Raw genomic sequence first — 19318 nt, forward strand, 5'->3', positions numbered from 1 at the left:
TACTGTTGCAGAAAACTTTTATAGCTCTGGTACATAGATTTTCTTTGGATATCTCATTAAAACTATATTGCATTTTAGTCAATTAAATGATGCATTACAAGAAGGCATTTTACATAAAGTTTACTTAAGAGAAAAATATTTTTGCATATCATGAACAGTACCATCTGTGTGCATTTTGTAAAAGAATGACTTGCTCACACTTATTGTTGCTGTCTAGGTTCTTAAATTTCACGGTAACAAAAAAGAAAAAACAGTTAATATATTAATGCTTTTCATGATCAGTCGTGAGAAAGCATTACACCTTAAATTGTTTTACCAAGCGCATCAGAGCAGGAAGGTAGAAGTAACATGAAAAAATAGTCGCCACATGCAGCTGATGTATAATTCATGCATCAATACAGCAGATGTGTTGTATAAAGTAATTAACTAATCGGAACAATCAGGAGACCGAGAGCAATCTCCAGATGCATCTGCTTGATGCGCAAAATGAAATCTGTCTGTCTTAAAGGAATGTTCTGCAGCAGGATGCAATCTTGTAATAATCCCTTTTCTAATCTGTGTTTCAAATAGTTGCCCTAAACTAGAAGACTTGCCTCCTGAACAGTGGTCTCACACAACAGTAAGAAATGCTCTGAAGGACTTACTGAAGGATATGAACCAGAGTTCACTGGCCAAGGAATGTCCCCTTTCACAGGTATTTAGCATAACATGTAATAAATAATAAAGCACTATAGGCAATGCTGATGTGAGATTTGAGATTTCTACAGACTGTAGCAAGTAGTACCCGTGGAGTGAATCTGCCAAAAATGCAAATTCATTTGACCACTTCATGATCTTTATAAATGCGCGTGATTCATTTTGAACATAGTCTTACAACGTATCCCATGGGGACTTGTGAAAGGCTGTTTATACCACACTAAAATTGTCTCACAGCAAACTGGATTTTAACTGGTTTTTGTCTTCAGTCTTTGAACTGCTTTGATGTAACTACTTTTTTCGAGCACATGTGTTCAAGATGTTAAAAGGCTCTTTACTTACTGCTGTCAAAAGTACTATTGAATCTGAATGCTTGTTAGATAACCTACAGTAGTTTTAAATGCTAATTCATAAAATGAGACAGTCTTTGGCATGCTATATGAGAAGGGAATAAAGAATAAAGCTCTCTGGATGATGTGTTGTTGTTGCAAACAGCCAGAGGAAAATCAGCCATTTATTAGTTCTAATCAAAATATACCTAAACAAAAATGTAACCTCAATTTATGCATTGCTAAATATTGAACTGATGCTTCCCTCAAGCCTTAGTTATATTGTTCTTTTTTGCCATTTGTTTTGTCATTCTTTTGTCAAATTACCGTGAAGGTGCAACTTATTTTTCTGTGCTGTATGGTGTCCAGTGATGCTGTGATGGGAACATAGTATTTATTTTTACCTACTAAATTCCAAAACATATTTTGTTGTGGTGCAGGGGAGACAAATTCAGTATACAAATAAATGATGCTAGTTGTGGTAGGGAGGGGGAGAAGGAAACTAGAGAAGTCAAGGTATTTTTATGGGGATTTTATTTATTTCACATAGAATATTGGAGTCTTTGTCTCCAGAAGACTTCAGTTAATCTATAGAGGACTGCCCTCTTTCTCTCTGTCTTTCCAGTGGATATATTAGCAGGCTGTTTTCCCATCACTTTTTTTCCCCTATGGTTAGATTGTTTTCAGTGACACGGCTTCAGTAGAGGAAGTTTTGAAGTGGAAATAATCAAAATTATCTTCACTGGTTGCAAACCATTCCAGTAATATTTCTGAAAACTTATCTTGTATGTACCTACTGTAAAAGCATGTGAGCTTTTGCATTTCTGGCTTATGGAGGCTGCAGATAATTTGGGATTTTTTCCATTTTAATATAATAATTCTGGTTTTTACTTACTTTCCCTCAGTATCAAGTAAATTCTATCAAGACGGAGTATTTAATTTCTGTTTGGACATTGTTCCACATAGCAGCTTCTGTACATATGTAGATGATGCAATGATACAAAAAAGTTTTAAAAAGTAATGCTTCACTACAGATGGTATCAGGTACTGGAGACAACTCAATAATTACACTGTTTAAAAAAGTTGGTTTTAATCTGTACGGAATTTTTATATAATAATTTTAATGGACAAAAAATATCTTGCTTAGTAACAGCTCTTAAAGTCAGCACATGAGATGACCAAACCCTCAGGTTACAGAACTCTGATTTCGGACTGGTTGTTTACTGGTTTGCAATTCTTTATTTGTAAAAGAATATATTTAAGGCCATGAGCTTCTTTCTGTTGTTAAAAGCTTATTCATTTTGTCTGTCTTCGCCAGTGCCGTGGTAGTTGGGTTGCAAGAATTTAAACAGCTTCTGTTTTTCTTTCTCCTTTAAAGACCTAATCATATTAAGCTTAAAATACGTTTATTTATTCTTAACTTTTCAAAAAACAAGTGTTACAGAGGTTGATTGAGAGCCCATCAGTCAGTCTAAATCTTAGTTTCCCTCTGGGAGCTTGAGAGAGGATGTGTTGATCTGACAGCGTCTTTTTCACATGACTAAATTGATCCGAATGCTTCCAGTATTTGCCTGACTAGTAACTCTATATACCACTCCTATGGGAAGGACACTGATTTAAGAGTGTCTGTGTTTTGTTAAACATATTAAATTTGGAGAATTGCCCTGCAGTGGTGTGCTGCTGCAACAGAGGTGAGAAGTAGGAGCAAGGCAGAGGTGAGGAGGCAGTGTTTCCTTAGAGGGTCAGTCAAAATGCCAGCGTGGAAGACTCTTCTGAGAACAGAGAAGTGGTCTCTCCTCTTATGTACTTTCGTGGGCGTAGGTAATGCCATATGAAGTGCTTCATCACAAATGCAAACTAATGCAGTGACACCATACCATAACTTATTAACACTGTTATGGATATAATTTATTAACCACAGAAAAATGACTCAAAGTGGAAACGAGAGTGGTTATCGTTTTCTGTCACTGTCATTAGCAGTGCACTATTTTGTGTAGATACAGAAGGATTTGTTGTAAAGTATTTAAGTTGCTGTGCTCAGTGCATGGCATCTCTGAAGCCCTATCTCAGCATGGTAAATTCAGAATCATCCTCACTTAGAATTTACTGTATTTTCTTAATGAATATTGTGATTTTGTGCATTAAAACATTCCTTATATTTATACAGAATAGAATACTGACATTGCAAAAATAACCCAAGGAAACTATTTTTATAGTGCAGATATTATTTAATGGCCTGAAAATATGTGAGCAAACTTTTAGATCCAGGTTGTCTTACTTACAATGTTGAAAACTTAATAACATTATCTGTGTGGCTTTTTTATTATTATTATTTTATTTTATTTTTGTTGCTATTTGCTTTCTTGTTCAACTAAAACCTTGGGGCATACATATATGATTTTTTCATGCCTTCTTTAGTAGAATACCACTGTGACTCCTGCTCTTGTTAGGAGAGTTGAATACATGGTCTTTTTTGAAGCTACTGAAGGACTGCTATGGCCACCCCCGAATGCCAGGTTTATACTCACTCTGTGAGTCTGCATCACAGGGAATCCCCTTTGACATGGCTTGGAGTCCTCAGGACAGACCAGAGCAAGTGGATGGCTCTGAAATGCCATGGAATCACAAGCATCTGTCCATAGGTTTAGTCTCACATTTTTGATATCAAGTAGGCAAGGTAAAAGGACACTGCGAATTTCACATAGAAAAGCCAAGTCTGTTCTGAATTACACACTGCAGCGTGTATTTTCATGCTTTGCCTTGGGTCTGCGGATTTTATTGCTAGAGACCAGCAGCATATGCAGATGCCGGGTGAAAAACTTCTTGTGTTTGATACGCGATACCATTTCTGCTTCCACTCCAGACCTCTTTTGTGGCAAAGGCAACTTGGAATTTAATCTAGGGCTCAATTTTGGACCATCTTGCGCATTCCATTAAATTGGTGCATGTTGTGAGTGGCCTAGATCTTGTTTCCCTCCTGGTTTGGCTCTTTAGTCTCCAAAGGGTTGTAAAGGAATTGTTCTACCCATCAGTTCTTATTTCCAACCCCTTGCACAGAAGCTCTACCTCAGTCTGTTGGGAGCTGCTATAAAATGATCAGGCAGGCAAGGCTGTTGCACTTAGTTACTTAATGTTAGTCCTTCTGTCTCTCTACTCAGCCTTAGTCCTAGCATTCTCATGCTTAATTTTCATGGGTTTGCTTTATTTTAGTTGTTAGTGCAGAAGTCTCTTATTATTTCCACAGTTAAAATAACTGAAATACTACAGACCATATTTATACTGTTATTAGTAAGGGTTTATTTTTTTTGGTTTTGTCTCTATTGAATTACTGCCTCTCTCACTCTCTTGTAAATGTATAGTCAGATGAGCTTCTATAAAGGAGAGGAGAGCAATGTTTGGTCCAAGAAAAGGCTGGAAATTCTTCTGGTAATTCTGGATCAAACTCAACTGTATGCTTTTGAGCATTCATATGTATCCCTTATCTTGAGTTCCTCTAACCTTTTCCAGGAAGGGAAGATAATGCGTCACCTACCAAATGAAGAGATTATAGAGATTAATTAGTATGTGGGCACTGCTTTGAAAATATGGCAATGATCAAATGACATTGACTTTCCCACTGGTATTATCTCGCCTGATTTTTTTCTACAGAAAGATTTTCTAAATGATTGTTATTGGTATTCACAGGGAGACACAAGTTTTTTGGCTTTTTTTTTTTTTTTTTTTCATTTTATCAAACCACTGCAAAAACAATTCTGAAGTGAGGTATTCATTCTTTCTTGTATTCATTCTTTCTCTTCCCCCATAGTCTACCTAGCCCAACTCTCGGGACAACCACTAGCCAGTGCATTGTAGATGAGAAAATCCAGGCCTACGTGTTTTGTAGAATCTTAAATTTCATGGTTTATTATGTTTTAAAATATTTTCTGGGGGATGTGCAATATTACCATGGAATATACCCAGAGCCTATGATACTTATGGACATAGTAATTTATGTGCACTGTATTACTATTTTGAGTTTCTTTGAAGATATTTGTGTGCATTCCCTCCTTCCCTCACGTCTGTAATATCTTTTACATAATTTTGCTGTTGAAGATGAGGGAGTGGCATTTTTTCATTTCCAGGGATATATGCTTGCATTCTGTAAAATGGATGCGCACACAGAACAAGTACTGGTATGATATCAAAGTCTGAATAGTTTTGCACTTGTCATAAATCTAGCTATCCTGACTGCATTTTGATCAAACTTCTGTGCTGTAGCGAATGATTGTCTGCATCTGATGTGGGCACAATATAGATCATATACTTTTGGTTTTGTTCCGATATCATGCCCTGAATTTGCATGCTTTTTAATGCAGACATCGTGCAGACCTCGTATGGTCTGGCAGACGCCAGACAGAAAGCGTGCTTGGAACATCAGTGTTTCTCTGTTCACTTGATCTGAAGACACCTGGCCATCATAGCAAATAAGCAGCATAATGAAATCCTCTCACATTTCCTCACTTGTGTTCTGGCCCCCCACCCCTCAAAAATCCCAACCAAAAAAAGTTGCGTTTGCTAGGATTAAAATTTCCAGACCTATAAATAACCAAGGAATGAGCTGTTAAGAGTTGCCAAAATAAATACGTTTTATGAGCAATTTTTAATTCATGTTTTACGAAACTGAGAGGTGGTTTTTGCCCTCCCCTTTCAATTTTACCTGCCTAGACCTGAGATCAAGTCCATGGATTTGTCGCTCATGATTCTTTTCTCTCCTTCTCCTCTTTCTCCTCCCCTCCCCCAATAATTAATAACTTGAGTAAGGAATGCACCTCCTTTTTCTACTTTAGAAGTTACTGCACTTTAGATTTTAAATATGCCATTAATTATTTCAGGAAAGTAAATCCTTGAGGGCCTGGGCTCAGGTTTTGGCAGGTAGGGCCTTTCAAACCACCCCTCAGTCGCTGAAGATCATTCATTCTGATGTCTCTTCCAGCTAATGCAGAATCTGGATTTTTAAAGCATTTTCAATTAACTATTACAATTTGTGTTCATGATTTTTAGTCATCCAGGTAGAACGGGCAGTACAGAGGCTATTGCTTGTAGGATGGGGCAGATTAAATACGCATGTTGGTGGAGCTGTGTGAGGATATTCACAGAAAACTCAGCCTTTCTATTGCTTGATCTTTTCATCACTGGTTCATGTTCTTTAGGTGCATCTAAGCACTCGGTGTTAGAGCTATATCAGCCTATCTACAGCTGTTTTATCCGGGCAGTGCCCTATTAAAGGAGATAATACACAGCAATTTTTTTCTGTCTCTTCATTAGAGTTAACTATAATGAAGACGTCAAAGTCCCTTTCCAGAATAGTTATGGGGCCTGGACTTATTGTGCATTTATTTATTTAGCAAATAAATGCAGTTTCCTACTTCAGAGGACTCTTTGAGTAGTCAGCAAGTCCCTTAGTATCCATGCTATCATGATATCTTGTGTTTCTGTTTCTGAAACTGTGGAGAAGAAAAGCCCAATAGAGGAGAATGCTGCTAGTGTTGTTTCTTTTTGTTTGTTTGCTTTTTTACACTCCTCAAGTCAGCTGTATGGAGATACAAGCAGCTGTCTTCTGCCAGGCTCTCCTGCAAACAAAGTACAAAATTCATGCTTTTTAAGGGAATAACACTTTTGAGACTGTGCTCCCCACTTTGTGTGTTCAACACTTGGAATTGTATCTCAGCATTTTCGAGAACTGCGCCATGTGAATGATTATCTGTATTGTATAGACTTAAAGTTTTAGGGAAGTGACAGAATTAAAAAGGACCACAGCACATTTTCTTCTAATAAGCTTTCCTTCTAAAATGTGAATGTGTTATAGAACTGAGCCCCGCTCGACCTCTGTTGCGCTCAGTGGTCCCGCGAATGGTATACAGAATAACTTGCATTTGAAATATTTGCAGTGATAGTCTTCTTTTTATGCATATATGTGTAAAACCATGCTCTTTTTTTTTTCTTTTTACATTTAGTGGCTTAAGAGGCAGTTAAGTAATGTACTGCTACAAAATTCTGTATTCATTCATTCATGTTTTTCACATAGTGCTTAATGCAGTCATGGCAGAGTACAAGCCCCAGTATTTATTTTTTCCATAACTTTATTAGAGGGTTAGCAAGCCACTCCTTTACTGTTCTTTAAAGCAAGATTGCAAATAAGTTTGGGGTTTTTTAAATTCTTATTGGCAAATTGTTGGCTGTAGAGTACTGCACAAGTATAAACAACATGAGAGATCCTTTAACATAACATGAGAGAGCCTTTAGTCGCTTTGCTCCCTAGCTTTGGAACTCATTGCCAATTGAAGTAAGGAAAGCTCTGGCTGCTGGGACTTTTAAATCTAGACTTAAAAGTTATTTGTTCTGTTTAGCATTTTTAAAATGATTCTATTAGGAATTGTATGTGCTTCAGTTTTAATTTTAACTCATAATGATTGTAAAGCACCCTGGGATCCTTGCATGAAGGGCGCTACAGAAACCCAAGATTGTATTGTACTGTGTTGTAATGCATTGTATTATTACATGGTGCTGGAGTTGGACCACGGACAATTCATATAGAAAGCATTTGAATACTTAGCTAAAGATAAGGAGTGCGGGGGGGGTGGGGGTACTGTCTCTTCTTGCTTCTTTTCCCCCTTTTCTGTCAGTTATTTTATTAAACTAAATTAACATGGCAGTTATTCCCTAAGAAATGCCAGCATAATTTACTGCCGCGAAGGGGCTCAAAATGTAAACCAGATGATAAACTAAAAATAAAAAAGTCCACATTAAGATTTAATTGCACTTCCCTTTCTATATTACGTTCTTATGTAAAATACATTACAAAACAGTACTTTCTTTATCACTTCCTTCACTTTTAACTGGATTTCATTAACAACAAAGAAATATATTGTTTGTTTCAGTAATGTCACTTGACAATTAATCCCTTAACTTGATGTACATGTCTTTAAGATTTCTTTTTTTAATTATTTTTTTTTAATAAAGAGCATGATAGCACTGACTAGAGCCAAGTATTGCACAACCATGTGGTTTGCAAGTTTCCCAGCTTGCAGCTTTGCCAGTGCAGGTCAATTCACACCTGCCACACTTATGCCATTCTGGTCCTCATGTTGCTTTTCCTCAGTGATTGTCAGAGGTAGAGAGAGTTGTGCATGCAGCTCCTTCTTTCCCCCTCCTCCCTCCCCGCTCCAAATGTGTGGTAAACCTTGTGCATTGGAAGTGTCTGCTCAGGAATTAAATGGAGTTTAATTTCTGTCCATTAGGAAGCTGCTATCCACATCGCCAATTAAGCCTTCTATTTAAAGGGTGAGGAGCTATGTATGTCTACATCTTAATCACTGCTGCGACTGGTTTGCAGAGACCTTCTCTGACTTGTTCAGTTATTACTAGCAGTGGTGGGAGGCACAGAGATTGGTGTGGTTATAAAACCTACCCAAAAGCTGAGCAAATTCTGTAGGTGCTGTAGCGTCACTGTCAGCAGATTTGAAGTTGAGGTATGTCTGCGTTAGGGGATGCAGGACTGTAGGCATAAAGATGCATCTGGAGAAAATTACTTGAATTGGTAATGAAAGCAAAGTAGGACCCCCTTATTGTAAGGCAATGCTACGAGACAAGCACCTCTCACCTTGTCAGACCAGGCTTGGTGCAGGTCTTCACTCTAATCATAACGTAGAAGAGAAGAGATGCATTTCTCAAAAAGACCCTGAGAAAAACTCTCAAAGCTTGCTCCCTCCTCCCTTTTTTTTCTTTTCTTTTTTTTTTCCCTCTTTTTAATTAACAATTGGATTCTTCATTTTAATTTAAGAAATAAAGGAGGAAAACCTAAGATGAGGGTGAGCTTGTCTCTCTTTCCTTAGGCAGTTTTTTAAGAACAGCACAAATAGTATCAAATTCCCCTGATGCCTTGCAGCAGTGATCAGAGGACAGGTTTTTCAGGACAGCGGCAACCTCAGACCTGCCTCACTTGCAGTCGTGGAATAAATGACTCAAAAGGGAAAACTTCTGTTCTCCAAGGATGGAAACACATGAAAGGTTCTCCTCATATACACCTGTCTCTTGATTATTTTTCTTTTATTTTTTAAGTTCTACGATTTCCTACACTGAGAGTTGCAGTACTTTTGTAAGCTTGAACCAGAAGAGGGGAAAAGCTGTTCTAAATCATAACATGTGCCACCTTCCAAAAGGATTTGACTTTTTAGTAAACTGTCCTGGAAAAGGGTGAGTTTTGTGATGATGAAAAACTGAAGTACGTATGAAGAATGTGAGTGTCAATGGCCTTTCTAGAGATGCAGAGGGGATTTCAGCTCCTTAAGTTTACCATGTATGTTTGTATTTGAATCAGTATATCTAGGTTCACTCAGCATTGAGGAGGGGCATTTCTTTACATATATGTATATATAAACACATATGCATATATGTACATATACATGTATGTATGTATCGCAATAAAACCCCACCAAAATCCTTGCCAGCTAGTACATCCCGAAGTTCTTAAAGCTGTGCTCTATATTTTGCAATTTTTGGGAGAGTCTTTGTGTGCTAAGCCTTAACTAGCTACATCTTATGTATTCCTGTCAATATGAGGGGAGAGAAAGAATAATTTTTGAATAAATAGACTCTCAAAGTGCATGTGTATATTCCACACGGAAAGCTAACTGGAACATTTTTCTTTCGAGACACCTTCATTGAATCTTGCATCTTTTTATGAATTCTTCAGAGCGTCTATACTTTGCACAAACTCTTGTCAGTGTAAGGCAGCAACACAGAGGCAAAACTAGGATCTTGGCTAACATAGCTGCTTAGAATGTTACCTTCATGTGATTTTACTTAGAAGAAGTTAAGAACCCATTGCAAATTTCATACTATAACTTGTTTTTCTCCTGACAAGTTTTTACATTTTTCTTAGGACAGAAAGTAGTTTGTTCATGTGCTTTTGGCAGCATAAATAGAGTGTGGGTTTGTATAATTGAGAATAATCAGATGTACAGGTGGCTCATAAAGAGGCACATGGCCTGAAACAATAAATCTGACACTTAACCATTTAAACAAAGGATAGGCAAGGGATGCTACATTTGGCACTGGAGGGGTATTTAAGCAAGCAATCAGAAGCATGAGAGATGCACCAGCTAGGAGTGGAAATCAATGAAGTTCAAACTAAAAGCTCATTGTGCATTCAAAAAAAAAAAAAAGGTATATATCTAGTGAAAGCGATTGCCATGGAGTGTGGTGAAAGATCCAGCACAAGAAGTCTTCAGATAAATATCAGATGTTTTCTCTAGCAATTTAGCAATTGCTAGATGAACTTTTAGGATCTTTTTTTTATGTACAGTCCAAATAGATGAACAAAATCATCCCATTTGGCTTTAAAAATCTGCAAAGCTTGTCTAGAAAAAGGAAAAGAGATCAGAGAAAAGGCTTATCCTAAACACCAAAAGAAATTCGGGAAGACAACTGTTAGTGCTACTGAGTCTGATGACTTCTTGTCTGGACGTTGTGCCTTAGGGCTCAGATTCGTGCCAGGCATCTGATGCTTTTACCCAGCAGAACAGTGGAATCTGAGAAGAGACTTGCTGAAAATCATGTCCTGTTTCCCAGCAAGGAAATCTTCCAGGTAGTGGATAATGCTAAGCGATTTTGAAGAGCTTTTTACAAAAACTGTAATGAAAACAACCATCGTGGCTGGTTAAGGACAGAACAAGTATCAACATCTCTAGCAGGAGAACGTATATACTTCATTTTTGTGGAAGGGTTTTGTGTGCCCAAAGCTGAATTTAATGCATTAATAGATCTAAAATGTCCTCTATCACACAAAGCATTTGCAGTGGGATAGCATTTGGAATCATGTGCATTAGAATTAGCATTTCCAGATGGAAGTCGGAAACATTCTGACATGGCTAGGACAGAGTGTTTGGGAATAAAAGCAGTCTGCCTGAGAGAAAGGCTGAAGGTGTCTCTCACTCCGTGTTTTCAGCAGATCAGTCTGTGATATTACCAAGTCCCCAGCTATCCCAACCATTATTCCTGTACAAGAAATACTGGTTTGCTTTGTACACATCCATTGTACGTGATCTGGATTGTTCTCCTGAGCTCCAGCTTCTTCTAGTCTTGTTCCAAGCATCCTGAGGAGAAGAGGTGAGATTAGGTATGCAGGCTTCATAATGGTGCATTGCCTGGTGTAGGAACAGCAGCAGTCTCGAGTTGGACTGAGGACCCTGTCTCCATATTCTGGGACTGGGAAAGGAGGGGTGGAACTTATCCTGGAGTAGCTCAGCACTGGTCCTGTGGTCACAAAGCCCAGCCACAGCTAGAGCATGGCTTCTGGGTTTATTCTTATCCAGCAATCTTCCTCTGCATCTCAAGATACGTTTGTGATGGGCACTGAAGTAGGAGTAGTGGGGAGAGGCCTTGAAAAATGTGCATTCCAAATTCAAGCTGAAAGAGCAGTTTAAAGCAGTCTGGTTACTTCATAACAGCTTTTTCAAGCAGATTCCTAGCTAAAATGGAATAGGGGTTTCCTTACCTGTAGAGCTGTCAGGTTTCAGAGCTCTTCTGGCAAAAGCGCTTAACAGATTCAAAATCTTAGAGTGCAATAATCCACGCCTTAAAATATAGGACCATTTTCATTCCATGAAGTAGTATCAAGAATTAAGCTATTAAATACTGATTATTTTGCATTTTATCTAGGTTGATTTTAGGATTAGTTTAGCCAGGACTTTTATTACTAAATACCTGCTATTTACAAATAATGTGCAATAAAAATCAGGATTCTTAAAAAGATACATGCTGGACATCTGACAAGGAAGACAAATGTGTTATGTCTTCTTATCTTTTATAGATTAGATATCTTTTTTTTTTTTTGTCCAAGGCACTATGTCATAAAGCTTGTAAAACAGTTATGAAGTTCTTAAAAACTGAATTAGCATTTCCCAACTACCTGTCTTTCTCTCTTTAAAGCTTTTAACCTTTGTAGATATAAGAGTAATATCTTGGGAAGCAGGTTTTTATTTGAGCTTTATTTATATCTGTTAGTGGGAGATGCTTAGAAAACATTGGGAGAATGCTGCTCTGTCATGCAGCAACTGGGAGTTTACATTACAAAGTGGTAAAAACAGTGCAAGGATCAGTTCCTTCAGATGCAGAATCCTCATTTCTGATTTTTGAAATCTTCTTGTGTGGGGGTACATTTCTATACGTATAAAAATATATATGTATATATGATTGGAGTTCTTTTTGGTTTAGATCTTCCCTCATTACATTTAATCTAGCTTTGTTTACGTTAACATGTACATTTATAATACTAAAGACAACATAAGGCAGAAAAGGAGGAGGAGATAATTTAGGCTTTACAAGGATAGGAGAGGGGAGAAAAGACATGTTCATATATTGGAAGAAAAGCTTGTGCCATCATTTTAAATCTGCCCTTAGGCAGATTTAACTTACACGACCAGTATTTGCCATGCAGATCCTTACTTCTCCTGACCCTGGCAAGAGTGTGGAGGTCAGATAGCCATACAAGTGCAATGCCGAAGGCACAAACAAGTTTGTTTTTTTTTCTTCTCTGTCCATCTGTGGGTTTTTCCCTTAATCCTACATGTTTATAGGGAACATGACAACAAATTCCATTGCATCACTTGCTATAGTTCAAGGTAATGGACCAAGGAATTTAATGTAATTCTTCATACACAATTGAACTGCCCGTTTCATGATTCCTTGTCCAAAAAGCAGGTAGTTGCTAGATATAAATGATCTGCTTTTATTTGGAGTGGCAGATGATAGTTCTCTGCCATACCAGAACACTAGGGACAACGTTTAGCCTTGGTTGGCTCCTTGCAGTATATGGGCTGGCATAGGCTCAGGCAGTCGAAAATCTTTGATTTGGGGATAGTCTTGTGTTAGCTGGTTGGGACTTGAATGTGCCCTTCTCATTTAAAAAATGTTAATGTAGAGCCTCCTGAGTAATCAGCACTCCTAAAAGTTCAGCTTGTATTAAAACTGATCCTTGTGATTTCCACGCTAACAAAAGCCACTAATAGTGGCCAGGATTTGGAAAACAAAGTCCTTGTGTCCTTTATGAAAATATCCTTCCAGCCTTGCCTCAAATCTTTAAATTCTGTTCTGCAACTTAATCGCTATTCAAACTACGTCTAGGGACAAAGGCTTGTAGCTTTTCTCCTTTTTTTTTTTTTTTTAAGGTATGTTAGGTTTGCAGCATTGGAACATGCTACCCTCCTGGTGTAAAACGGAGGATTTATAGAAGAGCAAGTAGAAATAAAGCCTTAAAAGTTTGGCTTTTAAAAAATGGAGCCAGTAGTTAGGCAGATTGTTCAGTAAATGTTCATTTTATTGAGAATTATAAAAAAAGGTGCTTAACACCCCTGTGCCATTAATATAATACGTTAGAAGGTTACTGTCAAGATTAGGGTTTCAGCTCTGAAAATTGACTGCGGGGTTTATGGGCAGCAGTGTTCATATTCTACTTGGAAGATGAGGCATCTTCTACTTCCCACTTGACAAAACCATTATGTTGTTACAAGGCCTTATACTGAAAAACTTGATAAATAGTAAAACATAAATAAAATTTCATTTGAAAAGCAGGAAAATAGTTGCTGTCTCTCTTATAGCCAGATTTAGCAGATGCGGGTTTGAATGTAAAACAGTTGTGAAAATAGCCAGTGTCAAACTAGTGCAAAATTAAACTTGTGGGGTGTTCTGTTTTCAGTGTCTGTTATTGTTGAAGTACTCCATTTCAAAAGCATGCATTCCTTCCTACAGAAAAAAAATCAGATTCCTTAGTTGAAATTAATTAGCATTCAGAAACCAGATAGCATGTTTTTGGGTATTCATGAGATCTCTGTTTGAAAAAATGTTTTTAACTTGTAGAAATGTGTTGCAACACACAGATGGGAAGAAAAAGAAAAAAAAATCTCTTTAGCAAGCACTGTGTGTAAAAGGAATATTACATTTTGCACGCTCCTGATTACCCTGTGTAAACAGTTTTTGACATCTGTCTTTATAGTTTTCGAGGAGAGGGAGACTTTGTTAAAAGAACCATTTTTATACAGCAGTCACCATTTCAGTCTTGCTTTACCTGTATTATGAAAGCAGATGGTCTGCATGTCTTTTGAATATTTATAACTATCAAAAACAATCTCTTGCTATTCACCCTTAGGCTTATGAGATGTCAGGACTGTTCTGGTTGAAAAAAAATCATCTTGGGTGTTTACAGAAAGAGGATTACATTAAGCTGAAATGACTATACATTTTCCAGTTTAATATTTGTCCATCAGCTGTTTAATCGTATTTAGATAATTGTGTAAATAAGTTGTTGCAGCCCTTGCCCCTTCCACTGAGCAGGCTTGAAGCTTTAAACACCCATGAATGAGTTGCAAAAAAGCTCAGAATTTTTTTTTCCCCAGTTAAACGACCTGGAAGGCCTAAATAAGTTTTGGTTACAATGCTCCTTTTGAGGGAAATGTTTCATTTGCAAAGGAATCCCTGATATCCAGTTCAGATGAGTTGTTTTAGGAAGCTGCTGTGTCTGTTTCTCTCTGCTAAGTCTGTTAGCATGTATTTGTTCTGTGTAAATACTGCAGCCCAACTACCCCTTCATGAGGCATGAAAACAACCTCATTCTGCCCATATAAAAATAATTTTAAGGTTATTTAGGAGAAGTTTTGGGACTGTGGGGGTTAAAAGCTTTTTTGACTGGAAGCTGAGCAATCACTGATAACAGATTTTGCTGTGGTTGGTTGATTTGGCAGAAAAGCATGAACAGTTTTGGTTTAGATGATTGAATTAACCTGATTAACATTGTTTTTGTTGTTTTGCAAAATGGACAACAGTATACTTTTAGCAATGATCGAACAATACGTCACCTGGTTGGAGAGCAGTGTCAGAGGCGATGACTCAGAGCTGCTTCCCTTCTAGCACCTGCAGCGATGGCTTCAGTGACCAGCTGGGTCGAAAGACTTGGGTCGTTCCCGTGTCTTGCAGGATGCTCCTTGCAGGATGCTCCTTGATTTTGGCACCGTACGAAAGGTGTCTGTTGCTACTGTTTTATCAGGTTTTGTTTGATGGGCATATGAAAAGAGTTCTGGTTGAGATTTAAGATATTTACTCTGGGAGTTCTCCAAATTCTTTGAGAAATGATGGCGTCTGGTTTTCAAATCTGTGGTATTTAATTTTCCTGAGAGAGTGGGATTTGGTTCAAACTACGCTGGGTGAACCTCAGCTGAACTTCAGAGTGAATTCTACTCGTACCTCCACACAGTTGTTGGATGCCTAATTATAATTAACTTATTTGGCTAAAAATAGAGCACTTGGGCTGCAACAGATGGTACCATTCCAGAATAGTGGGATTTCTGTGAAGGTGTTACCATTTCAGATCAGAACTCCTGATTTTCAGAACAGGACTGCAAGTGATGTGCTTGGGGCGGTGGGATGCAGAGAGGGGAACGAGGGAAATTTGAGATCTTGAAGTCTTGTAACTTACTTTCAAGGATAAACTTCTAGGAGATAGTTTCAGACTGCAAATCTGTGACGAATTTTTGCATTCTGACAGTTTCCTTTGCAATGTGAAAAAGAAATCAGATTATGAGTGATGAATGTGAGGCATTTGAGTATTTGTATGATGTGTTTATATTCATCATCCCTGTACATGGAAAGTATCTGCCTGTGTGCCTCATAGATAAGGAATGCCTCTGTACAGTAGTACCTGAATATGATGTGCTTCAAATACAATAAAGCTCTTTTTGATTACTGATAAGTATAAGCCAAGTCATGGGGAGCTCCTCATATGTAATGATATGGGAAATAAGAAAAACGTGAATATGCTTCCAGCCTAAATCTTAGGTCTCTGAAGACCACTAACTTATAGGGTTAATCTTCAGTTCTAGGCCCTAAGCATAGTGGGTATTCATATATTTGAATTGCCTTTAAAGCATATGGGAATTCTGGAGCAACAAGAATTTCTTTAGCAAAGTGCATCTCTCTGCACTGACGTGACTGCAAGTTTGATGACAACATAATAAATAAAGCATAGAAACAATGAAATTCAATGTTGTCAAGTTATTTTCTGAGTTAACAAGGTAGTAATATTTTATCCGGCTTGTAAAATTTTGCCTTCAGTGAATTAGTAAATAAATCATTGATTCCTCCTGATGAGGATTCTTATCGTAGGTAATATCACTTGAATGTTTGCATGAAGTGTTCTTGAAGAAAAAGCAGGATAATTTTCATTTCAAAATGTGTTGATAAGGTCTGTGTGGTATTTTCATTATCTACTTTGAAGAGTTTGGGTAAAATCTCAATATTAGCCATCACAACCTGAAATTCACATTGCGTCAAACAAGCTAAAATTCCCAGCAGTGTTATTTAAACAGACCAGTCTCCTATGTGGTTGTAAAGTAAAGTAACTGCATTAATGTCATTGGCATATCTTTGTGTAAAATGGCATGCAGGAAGGACTAGGAAATCCCAGACAAAAATCTTCGTCAATAATAGGTAACTTACTAAAATTATTTTTAATATACATGTTTTCATCCTCACTAAAGTTATTTGGGCAGGAGAAGACATCTGTAATGGACAAAGTAAAATGAGAGAAAACCACCTTGAAGTCTAAACTGCATCCACAAAATATGCACAAGCTAATATGGGATGGTGGCTCATTACATGGGCAGTTTTCCATTTTGCACATGCAGATCTGCAAGTTTTGCATGTGCAGTAACTGCATTCATGTAATTGACCTGTTCATATTCATAGAATTTTAAATCATGCATTATATATCAGGTGCCCATGTTTAAAATGGTTTAATCCGTAAAAGAGCTTAAACAATAATTTTGCAAGTATTAGACATTAATGATACAGCTATTATATTGGAAATTGAAATTGGGTTCAGCTGAGTTTGGTTCAGGTCATTCCAGCTAGAGTTGCAGTAGCCTATTAAGATTTCATTTACCCTTTATACCACTGAAAAAAAAGGCTTCTAGCTAATTTCAGAAATACCAGAATAACGTCAAGGAATGGTATAAATTTTGGTGATTCAAAGAAACATTAAAATAGCTGCCTGGTGAGTAGAGGTTATCCATATTTGGCATAACTAATACTGCCTCAACCTAGCAGATCTGAGCCTCCATAAATAGCTTGTTATTGAGTAATGTGTTAGAAAATGGTTGTAATCACTGAGATCAATAGTGAAGGTACTTTTACTCAGAAGCTGAACTAGCCTTATAGAAGACGACTTATAGTAATATTTATTGCATTTTCACTCCAAACTCTTTCTTTCAGTGGCTATTGCAGTTTGTGTAACAAAGACTTGATGCCGTACATTGATTTTACGACAGGAAAAATATAGCTAAATGTTACATGCTGAATAGCAAAGAAGCATAATAATCTGGGCTCTGTTATCTTGACTGTCATTGTTTCCTCAATATGCTGGACAATTTCTGTAGTGAAGCTGAAAGTAACTACATAGAAATCTAAAGGGTGGCGAAGTTCAGTCTATTGAAAATTACATTTGCTAATTTTGTTGTTCATACATCATATACTGAGTATAATTTTCAAGTTGGAGTATTATCTCATTTTGCAAGGCTTAGTTTTAATTGATTTTGTAAAAGAATGTACTGGAACTGAAAGTTTTATGCATTGTAAATTCCACTATATTAAAATTGGCCAAAGCTGAGCAGAAGGTAAATTTCTCACTGTAGCTATCTGGTATCTTGAGAACCTTAGGCAAAAAATCATCTCTATCATCCTTTGGTCCTTTACAGAGTTAGACGTGATGATAAGAGCTTTTCTTAAGCCTGTTTCTGCAAATCACTTAAAATACCATATTTAGGCAAAACAAGTCTGGGTTCCTTTTGGTTCGTTACATACCTATTTTATTCAACTATAAACCTCCTTATTTTATCCTAATAATCGATCACTTGGATAAACATTAATCCTATGATATTCTGGGGTCTGCTCTGTGACAAATGGCACAAAGGGAATGGGCATGGGTGACTTGGGTCATTGCTTGCACTTTTGGAGTCAGTGTAGGATTTGTATGCCTGCAAGCTTGTGTGGGTATGGGAAGGGTCAATCAAATTTAAAAGCAGAAATAGTATGAAGAAAATGCACTTTCAAGATCAGCATCTTCCATCCAGAACCCATCCCACTGCCTGATATTTCTTGGTCGATAACTTTGTTCTTCCCGTAGTACATCTGCTTTTTTTTGCTCCCATTTACAGTATACCTTGGGTTGTTTTTATGCTCAATTAATGAGTTTTTTTAAAAGGCTTTGGACAATAGGATTAAAAATACAATATGGTTACCAAACTCTAAAAATATAATGACTTCAACAATTGAAATAATTCAGACTTTGACTTGTACTGCTCTGTATTACAGATTTTTTTCTTTTTCTTCTCCCCTTTTCACAGAGTATGATTTCTTCCATTGTGAACAGCACTTACTATGCAAATGTCTCAGCAGCAAAATGTCAGGAATTTGGAAGGTGGTATAAACATTTCAAGAAGGCAAAAGATATGATGGGTAAGCAAAAAAAAAAAAAAAAAAAATTGCCATGATGGTGGATACATACCATTATGTGTCATGCTGAGGTCTGTCACAGTCATATAAGAAGCCAGGTCCCTTCAAGAGTAAATGTAGAAAGTACATGTATAGTGAAAGAATTCATTTAAATAAATATTTGCTATTGAAACAGCCAAACTAACTTGGGTTGCCAGAGATGTAAAGCTGTCATTCTGTAAATCTAGAGATCTTCTACCGCACAGAATAATTGTTTAAAAAACCTGTTCCTGGAACTGTGACGGACTGATTTTCAATGTATGTATTTTTTCTTGCTCTGGCTAATCTATATTTAAAGAAACAGGCTTCTATAACTATCGCTGCCTTCCAACAAGAACGCTCTAGATTTATAAATTCATATCTTTCTCTAACTTTGGGACTCTGATTTCAGTTCAGTTTAACAAATAGTTGCGACGATTGTTTGCTTGTTGTAGTTAGCACAAGTAAATTACTGGAGGAAAAATCCATCAGTGGGACATTTTAATTCTTTTATCTTTTATCTTTCTGTATTGTCCCTTTTCAAAACTTTTTCTTACATCTGTTGACAAAATTACAAATGTTTTATGTCAGAAAATTTCTTATGTAGTTTCCAACAGAATGAAGAAATTGGATGTCAATTTGGATTGAATTTTGAGCTTGACATAGCTTTCAGCATTTGAAGCAAAATAATTCATCTACCAAAACAGGTTTCTTGCCTTTTATAGCTTAAGGCTGTA

At 37.1% G+C, this 19318-nt stretch overlaps 1 protein-coding gene across 8 annotated transcripts in view; it reads left to right on the forward strand.

Moving 5' to 3' along the window:
- The window catches only part of SATB1 (SATB homeobox 1), a 91843-nt gene that overhangs the window by 26413 nt on the left and 46112 nt on the right, over nt 1-19318 (forward strand). For all 8 annotated transcript variants that reach the window (XM_069860173.1, XM_069860177.1, XM_069860179.1 and 5 more), the window contains 2 exons: nt 571-694; nt 18455-18566. In XM_069860173.1, the coding sequence (XP_069716274.1) occupies nt 571-694; nt 18455-18566 (236 nt within the window). The remainder of the gene's footprint in view (nt 1-570; nt 695-18454; nt 18567-19318) is intronic.

This window comes from Phaenicophaeus curvirostris, chromosome 6 (genome assembly GCF_032191515.1).
Source record: "Phaenicophaeus curvirostris isolate KB17595 chromosome 6, BPBGC_Pcur_1.0, whole genome shotgun sequence".
In the NCBI taxonomy this organism is placed as follows: domain Eukaryota; kingdom Metazoa; phylum Chordata; class Aves; order Cuculiformes; family Cuculidae; genus Phaenicophaeus; species Phaenicophaeus curvirostris.